The 19,168-nt window shown below is 39.6% G+C and overlaps 1 protein-coding gene across 6 annotated transcripts in view; it reads right to left on the bottom strand.

The window, feature by feature from the left end:
• CUL1 (cullin 1) overlaps nucleotides 1–19,168 on the bottom strand; it is a 102,482-nt gene that overhangs the window by 45,263 nt on the left and 38,051 nt on the right. For all 6 annotated transcript variants that reach the window (XM_032762059.2, XM_058427660.1, XM_058427655.1 and 3 more), the window contains exon 3: nucleotides 1,419–1,593. In XM_032762059.2, the coding sequence (XP_032617950.1) occupies nucleotides 1,419–1,593 (175 nt within the window). The remainder of the gene's footprint in view (nucleotides 1–1,418; nucleotides 1,594–19,168) is intronic.

The following is a 19,168-nucleotide window of genomic DNA, read 5'->3' as shown; positions in this document are numbered from 1 at the left end:
CTTAGAGACACCATTTGGGGAAGATGAAAATAATACACTAGTCACAACTTGTGGCCAGCCAACTACATACAGTCTGTTAGCAAGATGTTTTAAAGTTTTCAATTAGCTTGCAAAAATAAATTAGGTAAAACAATTTTGCAGCATGCAGAAATTTTTGCACATTGTGTAAATAAAAAATATTTAAAATATATACACAGAAGAGTTCCCGCAAATTTTCCTGGGTTCACAGTATAGACATCTTCACTCTATGACAGTATAGAACCAGATGAGGGACCCACTTGCTCATCTTGTGGCTAGATACAAGGAGTCACACTGCCTTTGCTACAAAGGATGAAGACCAAGGAAGAAAAAGGCGGGAGATGAAGGGGAAAAAGACTCCACCACTGCCCAACCAAAGGCTTGGAGTGGGAGAGACCTATGCTAGAAGGAAATGGATATTCACAATGAAACTCATCCTAGTCACAAGCACAATTTCACAGCAGTTTTGAAATACACGTCGTGGCTAGGCACTGTGGCTCACACCTGTAATCCCAACACTTCAGGAGGTGGAGGTGGAAGACTGCTTGAGCCCAGGAGTTGGAGAGCAGCCTGGGCAACATGAAGAGACCCTGATTCTACAAAAGATTTAAAAATTAGCTGGGAGGTGGGTATGGTGGTACATACCAGTAGTCCTAGCTACTCAGAAGGCTAAGGCGGGAGGATTGTTTGAACCCAGGAGTTGGAGGCCGCAATGACCTATGATTGCACTATTGCACTCCAGCCTGGGTGACAGAACAAGACCCTGTCTTAAAAAAAAAAAAAAAAAAAAAAGGAAAAGAAAAGAAAAAAAGTACTTCACAACCATGTGTAAAGAGCAAGATCACACTTGAAAAACATGGTTTCCAAGACTGAATAACCTTACAATTATTTCTACACCTTGATAGGGAACACCACATTGGGTTCACAGTAAAATGCAGATAATTGGAATACATATTTGCTTTAAATGAAAAAGTTCATCATTTCTAACAACCAAATCCAAAATGGTTGGTAATTTAAGGAAAGCACTATTATGCTAAAAGGTTATCAAAGCTTTCTAATTTTAAAAAACAGAATGAGCTGGGCACAGTGGTGAGCATTTGCAGAGTCTCAGCTACTCAGGAGGCCGAAGTGGAAGGATCACTTGAGCCCAGGAGATCAAAAATCCAGCCTGGGCAACATAGTGAGATCTCCATCTCGAAAAAACAAAACCCCAGAATATAGTTTATGGTGATTTCATATTCACAGTAGGTAAAAGACTATGCAATAGCAAAACACTGTCACCTACGTTAGTGTCTAAAACAGTAACAGATGACAGTGAAAGATTTAACAAGTTAGAACCATTATTTCACTTTTTTTAATATCCTGTTATGAATACTCAGTATATATATAAAACAGCTTACCTTAAGAAGATTTGTCAAGTAATTCTTCAAAAATTCCTTAAGTCGTTTATATAATTCCAGGCCAACAAACTGAGCTCCTCCAGGTGTCTGCCCCTTTTTCGACTTAGAAGGAGGAACTCCAGCTCCTCGTGCTTGGTTTGACTGGTGAACACTAGTACAGTAGTTATAAACATGACTTGGAGAAAAGTTAAGGAAACCAACATATATCACAGACATTAACGGTCATTAACATAAACATATTTTCTTATATTTCATTACCAATGCATTCCCAATATATCAACCAAAACCTGTTAAAAACTAGAATGGAACAAAGATCCCATTCACACTATCCATAAAGCTAAAAGTCAACAAGCCCCATTCACAAGGCTGTTGGTAGGCCTTGAGAGCAACACTGCCAAGGTGGAGAAGGGAACATTCCAGGAGGGAGGTTGCCAATAAAAAAATCTGGACATTAGATTATCTAATGTGACTGACCTTGTGGAAAACTGTCCCAAAAGAAAAATGCAATTACTGACTCCAGGAAAAACAAAAAGCTAACAATAAGCACCGTCTATTATGATGCTCAGCTGTAACTTTTTCAGAGGCACAGATTCTAAATATTGAAATAACACAAACTTTATTTTAAAATGACTCAGAGAGCCAAGTCCTTATATTACAGCAGTCATAGACATCTAAAACTTATCAGTGAATGGCAGCAGTGTCCACACACTCCTGAGAAATACAGAGATGTATAAACCACAGCAGAGACAGCTGATTGCAAAACAGCCGCATCTGCAGGGGGAGTGCAGAGAATGAGAAGATGGGGACGGGCAGGGCAGAGAACCACCGTGTTCTGTTGTATCCTTTAAATATGATGAGCTTATCTGCAATGTATTATTAATTGAGTAAAATGAATGGAAAGATACTTATACTCAGAAAGATCAACAAAACAGAACAAAACAATATTCTGGTATAATTAAGAATTTGCTATATAAAGATACTTCAAGACAGCGGGCAAAAGATAGATTAATAAATGGCATGAGGGCAAGATATTATTAAAAATTCCATGTTATATTCCAAATGGATTAAGATTTAAAATATACAAGCTAAAACAGTAAAACCAAGAATATATATGTGAACATTTATCTGTTGTCAGGTTGGAGCGGCCCTTTCTAAGTAAGATCATACAAAAAAATGAATTCAGGCCAGGCGCAGTGGCTCACGCCTGTAACCCCAGCACTTTGAGAGGCTGAGACGGGTGGATCACAAGGTCAGGAGATTGAGACCATCCTGGCTAACACGGTGAAACCCTGTCTCTACTAAAGACACACAAAAAATTAGCCGGGCGTGGTGGCAGGCGCCTGTAGTCCCAGCTACTCGGGAGGCTGAGGCAGGAGAATGGCATGAATCCAGGAGGTGGAGATTGCAGCCAGCTGAGATCGCGCCACTGCACTCCAGCCTGAGCGACACAGCGAGACTCTGTCTCAAAAAACAAATAAATAAATTCAAAATTGTAGATTAAGATTAAATACCTTAAACTATCTTTAATAAATTAAGGCAATTTAAAGCAATTAAAAAAATGAATCTCTATGGAAACATGAACAAAATATACCACAGAAAATCTAAAAGGTAAAATAAATATATACTAATGCCCCCAAACCTAATAAAATACTCAACCAATCTAGGTAGTAATCGAAGAACTATATTTTAAAACAATGAAAAATTATTAACTATTTCAATTGTACAGGGAAAATCACAGATTACAATAAACAACTACTGCATACTCATGATCCCGTTTTGATAGATCTTACTGCATTCCCACACTTGTCTCATATTCCACCTACAGCCTCCTTCAACTTTTGAGAAAATATTACAGGTTATAAGTGAAGCACTATATTCTCCCTCCTTCATCCTACTCCTTCCTCTTGCCCTAGCAAATAGCACCATGATTTGGTATATACCATTCCTATGTTTTTATATTTTGCTGTATAAATATATATCAAATATATTTCACATGTTCTACATTTTGTTTTTTTGAAATGGAGTTTCACTCATGTTGCCCAGACTGGAGTGCAATGGCGTGATCTCCGCTCACTACAACCTCTACCTCCGGGGTTCAAGCGATTCTCCTGCCTCAGCCTCCCGAGTAGCTGTGATTACAGGCAGGTGCCACTACGCCTGGCTACTTTTGTATGTTTAGTAGAGATGAGGTTTCTCCATGTAGGTCAGGCTGGTCTCAAACTCCCAACCTCAGGTTATCCGCCTGCCTTGGCCTCCCAAACTGGTGGGATTACAGGCGTGAGCCACCACACCTGGCCATGTTCTACATTTTTAAATTATACAAACTATAATATGTACATTTGCTCTGCCATTTGTTTTTGATGATATCTGACATAGCCACAGCTGTAATATACTGTGTAACACACATTTACAATACTTTATCAACTCTCTTGGTGGTGGACTTTGCTAATGGTCCTTTTGGCAGGTATCTATTTTTTGTGTATTTACAAAGCTGCAAAGAACAAAACTAGCAGGTCTCCTTGAGTAAATGTACAAGTTTCTTGGAGCACAGAAATACTAAGTGACAAAGTGACAAGAGAGGTATATATATATATTTTTTTGAGACAGAGTCTCACTCTGTCTCCCAGGCTGGAGTGCAGTGATGCAATCTCGGCTCACTGCAACCTCTGCCTCCCGGGTTCAAGCAATTCTCCTGCCTCAGCCTCCAGAGTAGCTGGGATTACAGGCGCCTGCCACCATTCCTGGCTAATTTTTGTATTTTTAGTAGAGACAGGGTTTCACCATATTGGTCAGGCTGGTCTTGAACTCCTGACCTCAGGCAATCCATCTGCCTCGACCTCCCAAAGTTGCTAGGATGTGAGCCACCTTGCCGGGCCCTTTTAAACAATTTTTTGTAGAGATGGGGTCTTGCTATGTTGCCCTGGCTGGTCCAAAATTCCTGGGCTCAAGCAATCCTCCTGCTTCGGCCTCCCAAAGTGGTGGGTTTAACTTTACTAAGAGTTGCCAACTTGGTGCTACAAAGCGGCTGTCCAGCAACCTGTAGTGCATGAGTTTTCATCGACCACAACCTTGGCCATGCATTCATACTGTGGTTTATCATGGTTTTAATATCCATTTCTAGGGCATAGACAGAGTTTTTTTTTTTTTTTTTTTTAAAGAGACAGGATCTCACTATGTTGCCCAGGCTGGAGAGCAGTGGCTATTCACAGACATGATCATAGCAGGCTACTGCCTCAAACTCTTGGTCTGAAGTGATCCTCCCACCTTAGCCTCCTGTGAAGGTGAAAATACAGGCACATGTCACCACATTGGCTTGACTTAGCATAATTCTTAAGGGCCTTAGGATTTTCAGAATGGTAAGTGATCACTCGTTTCAACAAAGTCACCAGCTACATTCACCCCTAAGAGAGTCAGCCTGTCCTTTGAAGCTTTGACACAAGCATTAACTTCTCTCTAGCTATGAAAGTCCCAGGTAGCATGGAATACTATGCAGCCATAAAAAAGGATGAGTTCATGTTCTTTACCAGGCACATGGATGAAGCTGGAAACCATCATTCTGAGCAAACTATCACAAGGACAGAAAACCAAACACTGCATGTTCTCACTCATAGATGGGAATTGAACAATGAAGACACTTGGACATAGGGCAAGGAACATCACACACCGGGGACTGTTGTGGGGCAGGGGGCTGGGGAAGGGATAGCATCAGGAGAAATACCTAATGTAAATGACGAGTTAATGGGTGCAGCAAACCAACATGGCACATGTATACCTATGTAACAAACCTGCAGGTTGTGCACATGTACCCTAGAACTTAAAGTTAAAAAAAAAAAAGTCCTAGGTGGCATCTCCTTCCAATAGAAGGATGTTTTGACTAAATTGAGTATCTGTTGTTTACGCAGCCACCTTCATCAATGATCCTAGATTTTCTGGCTAACTTGCTGTTCTCCATCAGCACTTGCTGCTTCACCTTGCACTACTGTTATAAAAGATGGCTTCTTTTCTTTAATCGCATGAACCAGCCTCTGCTAGCTTCTAGCTTTTCTTCTGTAGCTTCCTCACTTCCCTCAGCCTTTACAGAATTGCAGAGTTAGGGCCTTGCTCTGGGTTAGGCACTGGCTTAAGGGAATGCTGTGGCTGGTTTGATCTTCTATCCAGACCACTCCAACTTTCTCCTTACCAGCAATGTGGCTGTTTCGCTTTCTTATCATTTGTGCATTCACTGGAGCAGCGCTTTTAATTTCCTCCAGGAACTTTTCCTTAGCATTCACGACTTGGCTAACTGTTTAGCACAAGAGGCCTAGCTTTTGGCCTGTCTCAGCTTTCAACATGCCATCCTCATTTGGCTTAATCGCTGCTAGCTTTTGATCTAAAGTGAGAGACATGCAACTCTTCATTTTACTTGAACACTCTGAAGCCATTGTGGGGGTTAGCAACTGGCCTCAATTCAATATTGTTGTGTCTCAGGGAGGAGGAAGGCCAAAGAGAGATGCGGGAAGGGCCAGTTGGTGGAGCAGACACATGCATTTATGGATTAAGTTTGCTGTTTTAGATGGGTGCAGTGTGTGGCGCCTCAAAGCCGTTCTTTTTATCATTAATTTTGCCAGAGGCATCTCGGTTTTTTAAAGAACTATTTTGGGTTTTAATAATTTTCATTACCGTATCTTTATTTCATTTCTGTACCTTTTTACTTTTTTTTTTTTGAAATGGAGTCTCGCTCTGTTGCCCAGGCTGGAGTGCAGTGGCGCGATCTTGGCTCACTGCAACCTCTGCCTCCCGGGTTCAAGCGATTCTCCTGCCTCAGCCTCCTGAGTAACTGAGATTACAGGGGTGCACCACCACGCCCAGCTAATTTTTTATTTTTAGTAGAGATGGAGTTTCTCCATGTTGGTCAGGCTGGTCTCGAACTCCTGACCTCAGGTGATCTGCCCACCTCTGCCTCCCAAGGTGCTGGGATTACAGGCGTGAGCCACCACGCCCAGCCTACTTCTTTCCTTACATATGCTTTTTCTCTACAAATCATTGTTTTGGTTAACTTTGTAATTTCTTTTTTTAAATAAGCATTTAAAATACTTATGTAAAATGTTCATACTACATGGAAAGTATAGGAAAAACTTATACTAATACTAGAGTTTCTTCTATATGCCACTTGGCTGCATCACATAAATCTGGTGTGTATATATTTTCCTTATCATTCAGTCATATTTTCTCTTTTCCACTGTTCGTTCTAAGAGTTAAACAGTTTAGATTTCCAAAATGTTATTTGACCTTCAAAAAAATTCAATTTCATTTTAAAATTAAATTGCGGAAACACGAGAATGTTATCTTTTTGATAGTTTATTTAAAATGTGATGAGACTTGTTGCCAAGTATGTAATTTCTGCTGGGCCAGAACAGGGTGGCCATTATTTCACATGTGCCTAAAAATAATGCCCATCTCTAACTGTTGGATACAGGGACCTATTAGAGCCAGTCAACTCTATTTTTCAGATCTTCTATATTGTTTCTGATTTGTCTGCTTATTAATTACCAAGAAATTTTTAGTGAAATCTCCCAATGGTTTTATCAATTTATCTTATAATTCTCTAAAATGTCTGCCATATTTTGAGGCAGTGTTAACTAATATACATATTTGAAATTATATTCCTGGTAACCTGCACCTTTTATCATTAGGAAGTAACCATGCTTATTCCTAACAATATTGCCTTAGAAACTTATTGTATCTGATATTATTATACCTATCTTTCGGTTAGAATTTTCCTTAAATGTCTTTGTTTCAGCCCTTTATTATCAACCTTTGTTTCTGTGTCTTGGTGTGTCTACTGTAAACCACCACAGCATAATTGACTTTTTAAAAAAACTGAGTCTAATATTATCTGATAGACGAGTTTGGTTTTAGGTAAACTGTTTTATACTGTTATTTGGATTAATTTCTACGATCCAATTTTGTATTTTCTATTTTAACTCTGTTTCTATGTTTCTGGTTTTCTTCCCTTTCCCCTTCTACTGGAATGGTAGTTTACTTGTTCCCTTATATCTCTTGTTTTATTTTGGAGTTATACATTCTTGAAATGGTTAATTACCTTAAAGTATGACATACCCACTTTACCTTGCAACAATTCTGGAAGATTCTATTACTTCTTCAAATATTTCCGGTCCCCTTTCTATTTTCTTCTAGCTCTTCTATTACGTGTATGTGAGATATTTTCATGTTACCTTCTATACCTCAGTTGAAAGTCTTCAATGATCTTCTATCACTTTATCTTTGTTCAAACTTTCTAATTTTTCCTGATCTGCCATCTGGTTAAGTGATTCTCTTTCAGTTGTGTCAAATTTACTGTTTAATTTTAATGACTTCATTTTACATTTATAGAATTTCTCTTTTAAAAACCTGTCTTGTTTTCCATAGTGTTTTTTGCTCCTTGATTCTAAAGACAACTTTCCCCACTCTCCTTATATCCAGAGCTCAGCTTAAATCCTTTAGTACTTGCTTTCCTGGGAGAGTAGGTCGATGATTATTATTTTTTTCAGTTCACCTATACCCTTAAGGGTATTTAGGCTTCTGTCTTCCAGGTCTCCATGGAAACGTCAGCTCTCTGCCCCTCCCAGCCAGGCGTAAGGCTTTGTTTCCTTTTCTGTGTGACCCCTACCGGCCAGCCTACCTTGCTCAAGTCCTTATGCTGCCACACAGAGGCTCACAATGGTTAGCGCCTTCATTTTCAGCTCTCTTCTCTTCTTCAGATGCCTGGGAATTCCCTCTTACTTTTGTGCAGAGCATTACACTTCGCTGTATTTCACATAGCACCCAGTTTTAGGTGCTTGGTTCCAGGATGTTTTAGGTTATTTAGTTCAGCCTCACTTCTGTTCCTTGGCAATCTATGGCTTCCCAGCTACAAAATTAACGAAGGTTTTTTAAAAAACAAACCCAATGATAGCTAAAGTGCAGGAAAATGGGAGCTTCCATATGTTTAAGAGTGTACACAATTACACCGTTTCTGAAGTAAAATCTGGAAATATTCAAAAGCCTTCAACAAATGCATTCCTTTTGATACAGCAATTATATTTATAAGCATTTGCCACAGGGAAATCATCATTGAAGTGTACAAATACTTAGCTAGCAAACTATCACAGCATTGCTCCTAATGGCAAAAAAACTTATAACAAGTTATTTGTCAAACAAAGGGAATTAGTTAAACCCACTCTTGGATCCACCTGAAGATAGAGTACACAGCTTTTAACAATGTCATGGAATAGATGGTGGTTAAAAAGACTAATATATTTATCAAATTTCAGCTAAGACATCAATCGTAACATGTATCATTAAGTATATCTAAGAAAAGAAAATGCTGCCAACTAGAATGCATTTTCAGCAGATGGAATTTTTACTTTTACTTACTAAAGAATCACCTGTTTTAGACTTAAACAGATTTATCCTAACATTCTTGTAAGTGGATAAAGAAAAGCTAAATAGATTGGCTAGGATATTGCCAAAATGGTTTTACATAGAGTCCATTCTGAATCATTATGACTCTTACTAAGGCTGTCTGTGTTTTTCCATATAACATTGTCCTCTGAGCCACTAAGTGTGTTAGCACTCCTTAGTAGTAGTCCAAGGCTAATTCCAGGATTTTCTCCTAATCTGCGCCCATCCATTTTCTAAGTCTGATCCTGAGCTTTCGTGATATCCAAAGGTTTATTCTTTCAGGGCAGATTCTTGCAATGGTCCTTAAATAATTTGCTGACAGAAAGAACAAGGCTGCACTCAAGTGTGCATTGATGCAATGATGATGACTAGGTCATCACTGATACCTGGCCAGCTACTGTACTATGTGCACTGACTTTGCGATGCACTCGAATCAATGAATCAATGTAGCAGTTTCTTCTAGAGAGCAGGGCTAGGGGTTTTAAACTTTGGGCCACAGAATCCTTTCGTTCTCACCAAGTGTTCTTTGTGGAGGAAAGCTCAGTGCCCAGAACACTGCCCCTCCCCACCATTACTTCCTCCTCCAAGCCCACTCCTCAGAGAGGACCTCACACATACACAGGCAAGGGGCCTCACAAAACAGATTGAAAGGCACAATTGAAACAAAACGAACACCTCTTAAAAGCTGTTTTAAAGTTTCTACTCAGTTTAACATCACATTCATTCCCAAATTAGCATCACTTCTCACCATTATCTAGTCAGGAATGGAAAGCATTAGATGATAGTGGTTAGGAAACTTCCTGCTTATGACAATTTAGGTTCAATGGATATCTAAATTGAAGAGATGAAACAAGCAAAACAACTGAAGAACAAGCCAGAATGTTATGACCCAACCCTCCCCACCCATAGTGGGAACCATCTTTAACTGTTTCTAGAGTTAGTTCTTCATTTTTAGCTGGATATGTACATGTCTTTAAGTCATATGCTTGTTTTGTTCTTTGACCAATCAACGTTTGCGTAAATTATTGATTTCCTGCGAATAGAGAACACATCTCCTTTCTACCCCCTACCTCCAGTCCATCTTCATCCTAATAGTTACTGTGGAGCCTCTGAAACTTTCAATTACTTAAACCATGATTCCAATTTTAAAAGTACCAAAGTACCTAACCACAAGACAATGAATGATCTTGAAGGCACCAGAGAACCACCAAAAGGAGGTGTATACTGAAAAGTGGCCTAAAAGTGGCCTAGTGTTGGAAGAACGGAATGGCACAGTCCAACATTGTTGATGTAAAAGAAACGGGAAAATGAGATCCACTCTCAAGACAAAAGACAATCAACAGAGATCAGCTGTAGTTGACCCAAACGTTGGAATTAGGAGACAAAGACTCTAAAGCAACTATTATAGTTATAATAAAAGATATAGAAAAATATGTTCATAATCAATGAAAATTGCAGCACAAAAACAGAAACCATGAAAAAGAACAACATAAAAATTCTAGAACTGAAATACCAGGAAATCTAGAATAAATTACTCATTGGATGGTCTTGACAGCAAAATAAAGACAAGAGTCATGGGTTTGCAGAGAGACCAACAGAAACGATCAACTCTTGAGAGGAAAAAAGATTAAAACTTCTAGAAAACCAAAGGGGGAAAAATCTTGAAAGCGGACAGGGAAAAATAACGTAACACAGAAAAAGAATTCACATGACCCGTAACTTCTCATCAAAAACTACAAAGGCCAGAAGACAGTGCAATAACATGTTTAAGTGGTGAAAGAAAAAAAAATGCTGAAAGAAAAAAAGAAATCAACGTAATTCTATAGCCAGTGAAAATATCCTTCAAAGATGAAGGCAAAATAATGCTATTTTCAGGTAAAATAAAACTAAGGGAATTCAGAGTACAGACCTGCATTTTGGGTGGAAGCAAACTGACACTACAATAGAATCCTGCATCTTTAGGAAGGAATGAAGAGCAGTAGAAACAGTAAATATCTGGGTAAATATACTTTTCTTAATTCTATAAAATACAAAGGATGGTTTAAAACAAAAATTTATAATATCATCTTGTGGGTTTAAAAACATATGTAGAGGTAATATAAAGGAGAGAGACGGGAGTAGTAAATGGAACTGTACAACCACAATTCCTCTACATTTTCTATGATGTCATACAATCTTAACTCTAAGTAGAATGTTAAGAAAGAAAAATGTGTATTATATCCTCAGAGCAATCTCTTTATTCCTTCTCTCTTTCACACACACACACACACACACACACACACACACACACACACACTCTGCAGAAACAACCAACAACTATATTAAAAAGGAACCATAAAAAAATTTCAAATAATCCTAAAGAAGAGTGGAAAGCAAGAACAAAGAAAATTTTTAAGGGGAGAAAAAAACAACATGGTAGGCCTAAAATTAATCTATTAATAATTACAACAAATGTTAATGGGCTAAAACTACAATTAAAAGACAGAGACGGTCAGAAGGGACAAAGCAGCAAGACTGCTCTATATGTTGACATAAGGGACACGATTTAAATATAAAAATACATATAAGTTGAAAGCAAATGGACGGAAAAAGATTATCATGCAAACATTAAGCACAGAAAGAGGCTAAAGAAGCTATAACTATCAGACAACAAATTACTACCAGGGATAAAAAGGGACACATTTCATAATAAATGTACTTAAAAGACATATTTGTAAATGGATTTTTGTCTAACAACGGAGTTTCAAAATATATGAAAAAAATGTGTTTTTTGAGATGGAGTCTTGCTCTGTCACCTAGGCTGGAGTGCAGTGGTGCGATCTCGGCTCACTGAAACTTCCACCTCCCGGGTTCAAGCGATTCTCCTGCCTCAGCCTCCAGAGTAACTACAGGCGCCTGCCACCATGACCGGCTAATTTTTGTATTTTTAGTAGAGACAGGGTTTCATCATGTTGGCCAGGCTGGTCTTGAACTCCTGGCCTCAGGTGATCTGCCCACCTTGGCCTCCCAATGTGCTGGGATTACAGGTATGAGCCACCACATCCGGCCTAAAATATATGAAAATTTGACAGAATTAAAGGGTAAAGGAGACAATTTCACAGTCATAGGATAAGATTCAACATTCCTCTTGCAACTAGACCACAGGAAAAATATCAATCACAACTTCGATGATCTGTATGGGCAGCTGTAACATTCTACACCCAGTGGTATACTGGTAAATTGGCTCTCTGAGGGGGGAGAAAAGAAAAAAAGAAAAGCCCTGATTTGTAGCCTCTGTATATGTCTATTGTATAAGGTTCCCACCATGGCAAATGCAAGCTACCAACAGGACAATATCACGCAGGGAGATGGGGAGAGATGGGCACAATCATCTCCCGCAAGCTGATCTGATCCAGCTGCAGCACATCACCATCTACAGCCAACGGCTGCAGAACCCACATTCTTTTCAAGAGTACATGGTACGTTCACCAAGATAGGCTATTTTCTGGGCCATTAAACATGTTTCAATACATTTAAAAGGACTGAAATTATACAGTGTGTTCTCTGATCAAAATGGAATTATAATTAGGAATTAGTAACAATAAGCTACACGGGAAAATCCAATATTTCTAAACAACATCTTTCTATATAATTCAAAGGTCAAAGAAAGTGTTTTGAATAATGAAGATACAATATATCAAAATTTGTGGAATGAGGGTAAAAATCCTTACAAGGAAATTTATACTTTCAAATACTTAAATCAAAAAAGGGAGAAAGAGTTGGGCATGATGGCTGATGCCTATAATCCCAGCACTTTGGGAGGCCGAGGCAGGTGGATCACTTGAGGTCAGGAGTTTGAGACTAGCCTGGCCAACATGGTAAGACACCCAGTCTCTACGAAAAATACAAAAATTAGCTGGGCGTGGTGGTGCATGTCTGTAATCCCAGCTACTCAGGAGGCTGAGGCGGGAGAATCGCTTGAACCCGGGAGGCAGAGACTGCAGTGAGCCAAGAACATGCACTGCACTCCAGCCTGGGTGACAGAGTGAGTGAGACTCCATCTCAAAGAAAACAAACAAACAAACAAACAAACAAAACAGAAAAGGTAGAAAGATTTAAGAATTATTAAAATGGCAATACTCCCTGACATGGTTTGGCTGTGTCCCCACCCAAATAGCACCTTGAACTGTAATAATCTCCATGTGTCAAGGGCAAGGTCAGGTGGAGATAACTGAATCATGAAAGCAGTTTCCCAGATAGTGTTCTCGTAGTAGTGAATAAGTCTCACAGAATCTGATGGTTTTATAAATGGGAGTTTCCCTACATAAGCTCTCTTGCCTACTGCCATGTAAGACGTGACTTTGCTTCTCCTTTACCTTCTACCATGATTGTGAGGCCTTCCCAGCCATGTGGAACTGTGAGTCCATTAAACCTCTTTCCTTTATAAATTACCCAGTCTCGGGTATATCTTTATTAGCAGTATGAGAACAGACTAATAGACTCCCCAAATTGATTCAAAGATTCAATGTAATCCCTATCATAATCCCAGTTGGCTCCACTGTAGGAAGTAACAAGCTGATTCCAAAATACATATAGAATTTCAAGAGACTCAAAAGAGCCAAAAGAATCTTCAAAAAGAACAACATTGTAGGACTCAAACATCACAATTTCAAAACTTACTACAAAATGACAGTAATAAACTCATGAGTCTGTGGACACCTGATTTTCAATAAGGGTGCACATCAAAACCACAATGAGATACTACTTCATTCCCACTAGGATGGCTAGAATCAAAAAGTCAGAAAATAACAAATGTTGAGCCGGATGTGGTGGCTCATGCCTGCAATCCCAGCACTTTGGGGGCCCGAGGCAGGAGAATCACTTGAGGCCAGGAGTTTGAGACCGGCCTGGCCAACATGATGAAACCCTGTCTCTACTACAAACACCAAAATTAGCTGGGCATGGTGGTGCACACCTGTGGTTCCAGCTATTCAGGAGGCTGAGGCAGAAGAATCGCTTGAACCTAAGAGGAGGAGGTTGTAGTGAGCTGAGATCTTGCCGCGCACTCCAGCCTGAATGACAGCAAGACTCTGTCTCTAAATAAATAAATAAATAAATACATACATACATACATACAACACAACAAGTGTTGGCCAGAATGTGGAGAAACTGGAACCCTCATACACTGCTGGTGGGAAAGTAAAATAATGCAGCCACTTTGGAAAATAATTTGGTAGTTCTGCAAGTGGTTAAACACAGTTACCATCTGACCCAGAAATTACACTTGTAGGCATCTAAGAAAAATGAAAACATATGTCTACATAGAAACCTGTACACAAATATTTACAGCAGCACTATTCATAATAGTAAAAGGTGGAAATAACCCAACTGTCCATCACCTGATGAACGGATAAACAAAATGTGGTATATCCACAGAATGGAATCTTATTTTATCATAAAAATGAAGTACTGACATATGCTACAACATGGATGAAGTCTGAAAACATTATACTAAATGGAAGAAAGCCAGTCACGAAAGACCACATGTATCAGTCGGCTTAGGCTGCCATAATAAAATACCAGACTAGATGGCTTAAACAACAGGAATTTATTTTCTCACAGTTCTGGAGACTAGAGATCCGAGCTCAAGGTGCTGTCAGGGTTGGTTTCTGGTGAGGGCTCTCTTCCAGGGTTGCAGATGGCCGCCTTCTCATTGTGTCCTCACATGGCCTTTCCTCTGTGTATGTGGAGAGAGAGCTCTCTGGTGTCTCTTCCTCTTCTTATAAGGACACCAGTCCTATCAGGGTAAGGCCCCACTGTCACGATTTTATTTAACCTTAATTATTCCCCCAAAGAGCCTTACCTCCAAATACCATCCAAATATACTGGGGGTTAGGGCTTCAAGATATGAATGGAGGAGGGGCACAATTAAGTCCATAACACCACATATCATATAGTTACAGGTATACAAAATGTTCAGAATAGGTGAATTTATAGAGACAAAGTACATTAGTAGAAGGTAGGGGTAAGAAGGAAGTGACAACTAAAGGGCACAGGGTTTCTTTTTGAGATGATGAAAATCTTCTAAAATTGAATGTGACAGTTGAACATTATCTGTAAATATACCAGAAACTATTGAAATGTACACTTTAAATGAGTGTACTGTATGCTATGTGAATTAGATCTCAAAGCCATTAAGGCCGGGCACAATGGCTCACACCTGTAATCCCAGCACTATGGGTGGCCGAGGTAGGTGGATTACTGGAGGTCAGGAGTTCAAGACCAGCCTGGTCAACATGGTGAAACCCTGTCTCTGTTAAAAATACAAAAAAATTAGCTAGACGTGGGGGCGTGCGTCTGTAATCCCAGCTACTCAGGAGGCTGAGGCAGAAGAATCACTTGAACCTGCGAGGTGGAGGTTGCAGTAAGCCAAGGTTGCGCCACTGCACTCCAGCCTGGACAAAAACAGCAAAACTCTGTCTCAAAAAAAAAAAGCCATTAAAAAATTCAATACCATTCCAATCAATCAACTTTTGGGGTACAAATTGACAAGAAGTTGACAGCCCATTGAGGAAAAGTTTTTTTCAACAAATGACACTGGAATAATTGGATATCCACACAGGGGAAATTTAACCTCAAGGCTTACTGTACACCATATACAAAAGTTAACTCCAGGAGGATCACAGGTCTAAAAGTAAATGCCCAAACCATAAAGTCTTATGAGGAAAACACAAAATATATTTGAGATCTAGGCAAAGGTTTCTTATGTCACAGAGGCAATAAATGCAATAAATAAATAAATAAATAAAACCAATAAATTAGGTTTCCCCAAAGTAAACATTTGCTCACCCAAAGACACCATTAAGAAAATGATTAGCAAGCCTCAGACTTGAAGAAAATATTAGCAAAATATATCTGACAAAACACTGGTATCCTTGACATATAAAGAACTAAAACTAACAAAAAGTAAAATATCCCAAAAATGGAAAAAACAGGAGGTGAAAGACTTGGACACTTTACAAAAGATGACATACAAATGGTGCATATAAAAAGGTGCTCAATGGACACGAAGTTTACATGGCAGCCCGAGAGGTGCCCCCAGTTTAGGGCACCTTTGCCTAAAGAACAGGATCAACTGTGCTTTGAATCCAGGCTGAATCAGCAGAGGCAGGAGTGAAAGCAGATCTTATATAGCTCTGATGACACATAGTCTTAGCTTCACAGTATTTTTATCTCAGCTTTAAATCAACTGAACTATATGGAGAAATGTTATCAGAAATGGAACGAGCAGGCTCTTCATGTGATCAGAAGCTGCCTGAGGGAGATCTGTCCAGGCCACCAGCCCCTCCTCACACCTCACTGCTATGAGACCTGAGGAAAAAGCGCTATTGGGATAATTCAAGTGTATTATCTGGAAGGGGAGAATTCCCCATGTTCAAGGAAGGACTGTAAAATGGATGTATTCCTGAATTCTGAGGTGTGCCATTTTCCTGAAGAATGAGCCCTGAAGGGCGCCTGTGTGAAAGGACAGGGCCGGAGCCTCCCGGCTGCTCTCTATGCCTGGGCTCCTGCTGCTCCCCCAACCCGCTGCCCCCACAATGCCACACTCGCCACCTGTTGCCCCAACATGCACACAAATTAAGTGTTCACAAATCATTTACTTTAGAAGAGTAGAAAAACGAACTATGACTAATCTTTAGGAGAAAAATGGTCACATCTAAAGTTATTCTTAAAGGAAAATAAAACAGTATGAGGACAAGTTAAACATAGGAATTAAGATGAAATAAGAAAAAGCAAAAACATCAGAGATAAAAAATTAAAAGTCTACAAGGCAATAAAATAGAAGTTTCATTCAGCAGACAATAGATTAGGTATTTTATACTAAGGCAGCCATAGACTCAAACAAACCCATACATTTGACTTTTAAAACTCTGAGGTTCTTTGCTGAAGGTCCTCCGAGAGCTTCTTTGGCCAGAAAGCAGGTGAGAACGTAAGCAGGTATCTGGGGCCTCCTCTACAGGCAGGTGGGGAAATGGTGTAAGGTGGTACGGGGTTTACGTTCAAGAGCCAAGCCTGGTTCAGCCTCCAAAATAGGTCCTACAACTCTTCTGTTGTCCTAGAAACGTTGTCTGCCAAGGCATACTTCTGTACTGATGGGCAGGGGCAAGTCACTGTGAAAGGGTCCTATTAGGTGCAAAGCTTCACATCTCTTTCAGCAAGCAGACACCCTCTGGGCACCTGCCCAGTGCCAGGCATCATGTGTGTGACTTAGGCCTCACCAACAGACTGCCTTCCCAGAGTTCAGTATCTACTACTAATGTAATATAAAGTGAGCAGCGGGGTGACGGAGCCAGTATTCTCAAATGTCTCTGTTACCCACAGCACCATGCCTTATTTCTGAAGTGAACACACCTGCGGAATCAATTCTGGACTTTTAGTTATTGCCAAACTTGAACCATTCTCATTAGCTAAAAGAAAAGCCAATTCAATCAAAGAAGCAAAACTAAACAGAACAGAATCATTTCCTACTACCACTTGTTTCCCAAATGCGACTTAAGAAGTGGAAATTTAAACAAGTAACTTCTATTAAAATCACATGGAAAGATGCACTAAAAGTTTTATTAAAAATACAGTACTTCCTAGGCTGGGTGTGGTGGCTCACCCATGTAATCCCAGCACTTTGAGAGGCCGAGGTGAACAGATTGCTTGAGGTCAGGAGCTTGAGACCAGCCTGGCTAACATGAAACCTTGTCTCTACTAAAAATACAAAAACTAGCCGGGCATGGTGGTGCGCACCTGTAATCCCAGCCACTCGGGAGGCTGAGGTATGAGAATCGCTTGAACCCAGGAGGTGGAGGTTGCAATGAGCCAAGATCGCACCACTCTACTCCAGCCTGGGCAACAGAGTGAGGTGCCCTCTGAAAATAAATAAATAAATATATATATATACACACACATATATAGTACTTCCTATCTTCACACATTAACAAGTTAACCTGTACCAAATGGCAGAACAGCAGGCTCACATACTATCCTGTATAATCCGTCTGTATATAAAAGAATAAAGTCCTGTCCAGTCTGTGGGTATGTGCATTTCTGAAAAGAAATATCCCATATGAAGCAAATAAATTCACATCTAATAGCATACTTCAAAAGCAAAAACTAATTGCAATTGATTATAATGAACTAAAAAACGTGTTACATAATGTTCAAAGTACTCTGAGTATATATACTGTGAATCAAACTTTGAAAAATAGCTGAAGAACATGCCATATTTATACTAACTTCCCACCCCCACCAAAAAAAAAATTACTTGTGACAAGTATGCAACCTCATAATTTCTACAGGGTCTTACTTTAAGACAGATAAACAATTTCTCAATCCTAAGAATGATTTTAGTAGTACCAGACCAGTAGTAAAAGATGGCAAGAACTTTGCAAACTAGGCTTAACATTTGCAAAAGGCAAACTAATAAACTGCACTTTTAAATGCATGCTCTATATGAAAATCTAGAAGGCAAAGAAGAGCAATTTTTAAAAACTCATATATACGTCCACCACCTTATAAGGGACAGTTCCTTTCCATATGGTGTACATAAACGTTTTCAAAAGCAGGAGCGTGTGGTGATGGTTCACAATTCACATCACTTCATATCCTGCTTTCCCACAGCAATATATTATGAACATTATTCCATGTCAATAGTCTTCATTGCATTTTTAGTAGCAGTTTATAATTATCCTTAATATTGAAGATTGAGGTTGTTTTCCATTGTTTCCTATTATTAAAATATGCTGAAGAGCCTTGCACATGCAATTTTGAATACAACTATTTCCTTAGGATAAAGTTTAAAAAATAAATTGCTGGGCCACAGTACATTTTTATGTCTCTAGAAAGGCCAGGCTTGTGTGGTTCATGCCTATAACCCCACAACTTTAGGAGGCCAAGATGGGAGGATTGCTTGAAGCCAGGAGTTCAAGACTAGCCTGGGCAACATAACAAGACTCCATGTCTGCAAAAAATAAAAAATTAGGTGTGGTGGTGTGCGCCTGCAGTCCCAGCTACTCAGGAGGTTGAGGTGGGGTGGAGGGTGGAATCACTTGAGTCCAGGAGTTGGAGGCTGCACTGAGCTATGACTGTGCCATTGCACTCCAGCCTAGGTGAAAGGGCAAAACTCTATCTCAAAACAAAAAAATATATTTCTAAATTTCCCTCCAGAAAGATCATAGCAAACTAACATTTCTGCCTGCACTGTAGAGCTTGGTCTCCTTGCCAACACTGGCTGTAATAGTCATTTCTTAACAATGTTTTTCAACCTGATAGGTAAAAACAGGGTCTCACTGTGTTGCCTA

This window comes from Hylobates moloch, unplaced genomic scaffold (genome assembly GCF_009828535.3).
Source record: "Hylobates moloch isolate HMO894 unplaced genomic scaffold, HMol_V3 SCAFFOLD_1, whole genome shotgun sequence".
NCBI lineage: Eukaryota > Metazoa > Chordata > Mammalia > Primates > Hylobatidae > Hylobates > Hylobates moloch.
The sequence above is the reverse complement of the archived record's forward strand: the minus strand, read 5'-3'. Positions and strand labels throughout refer to the sequence as shown.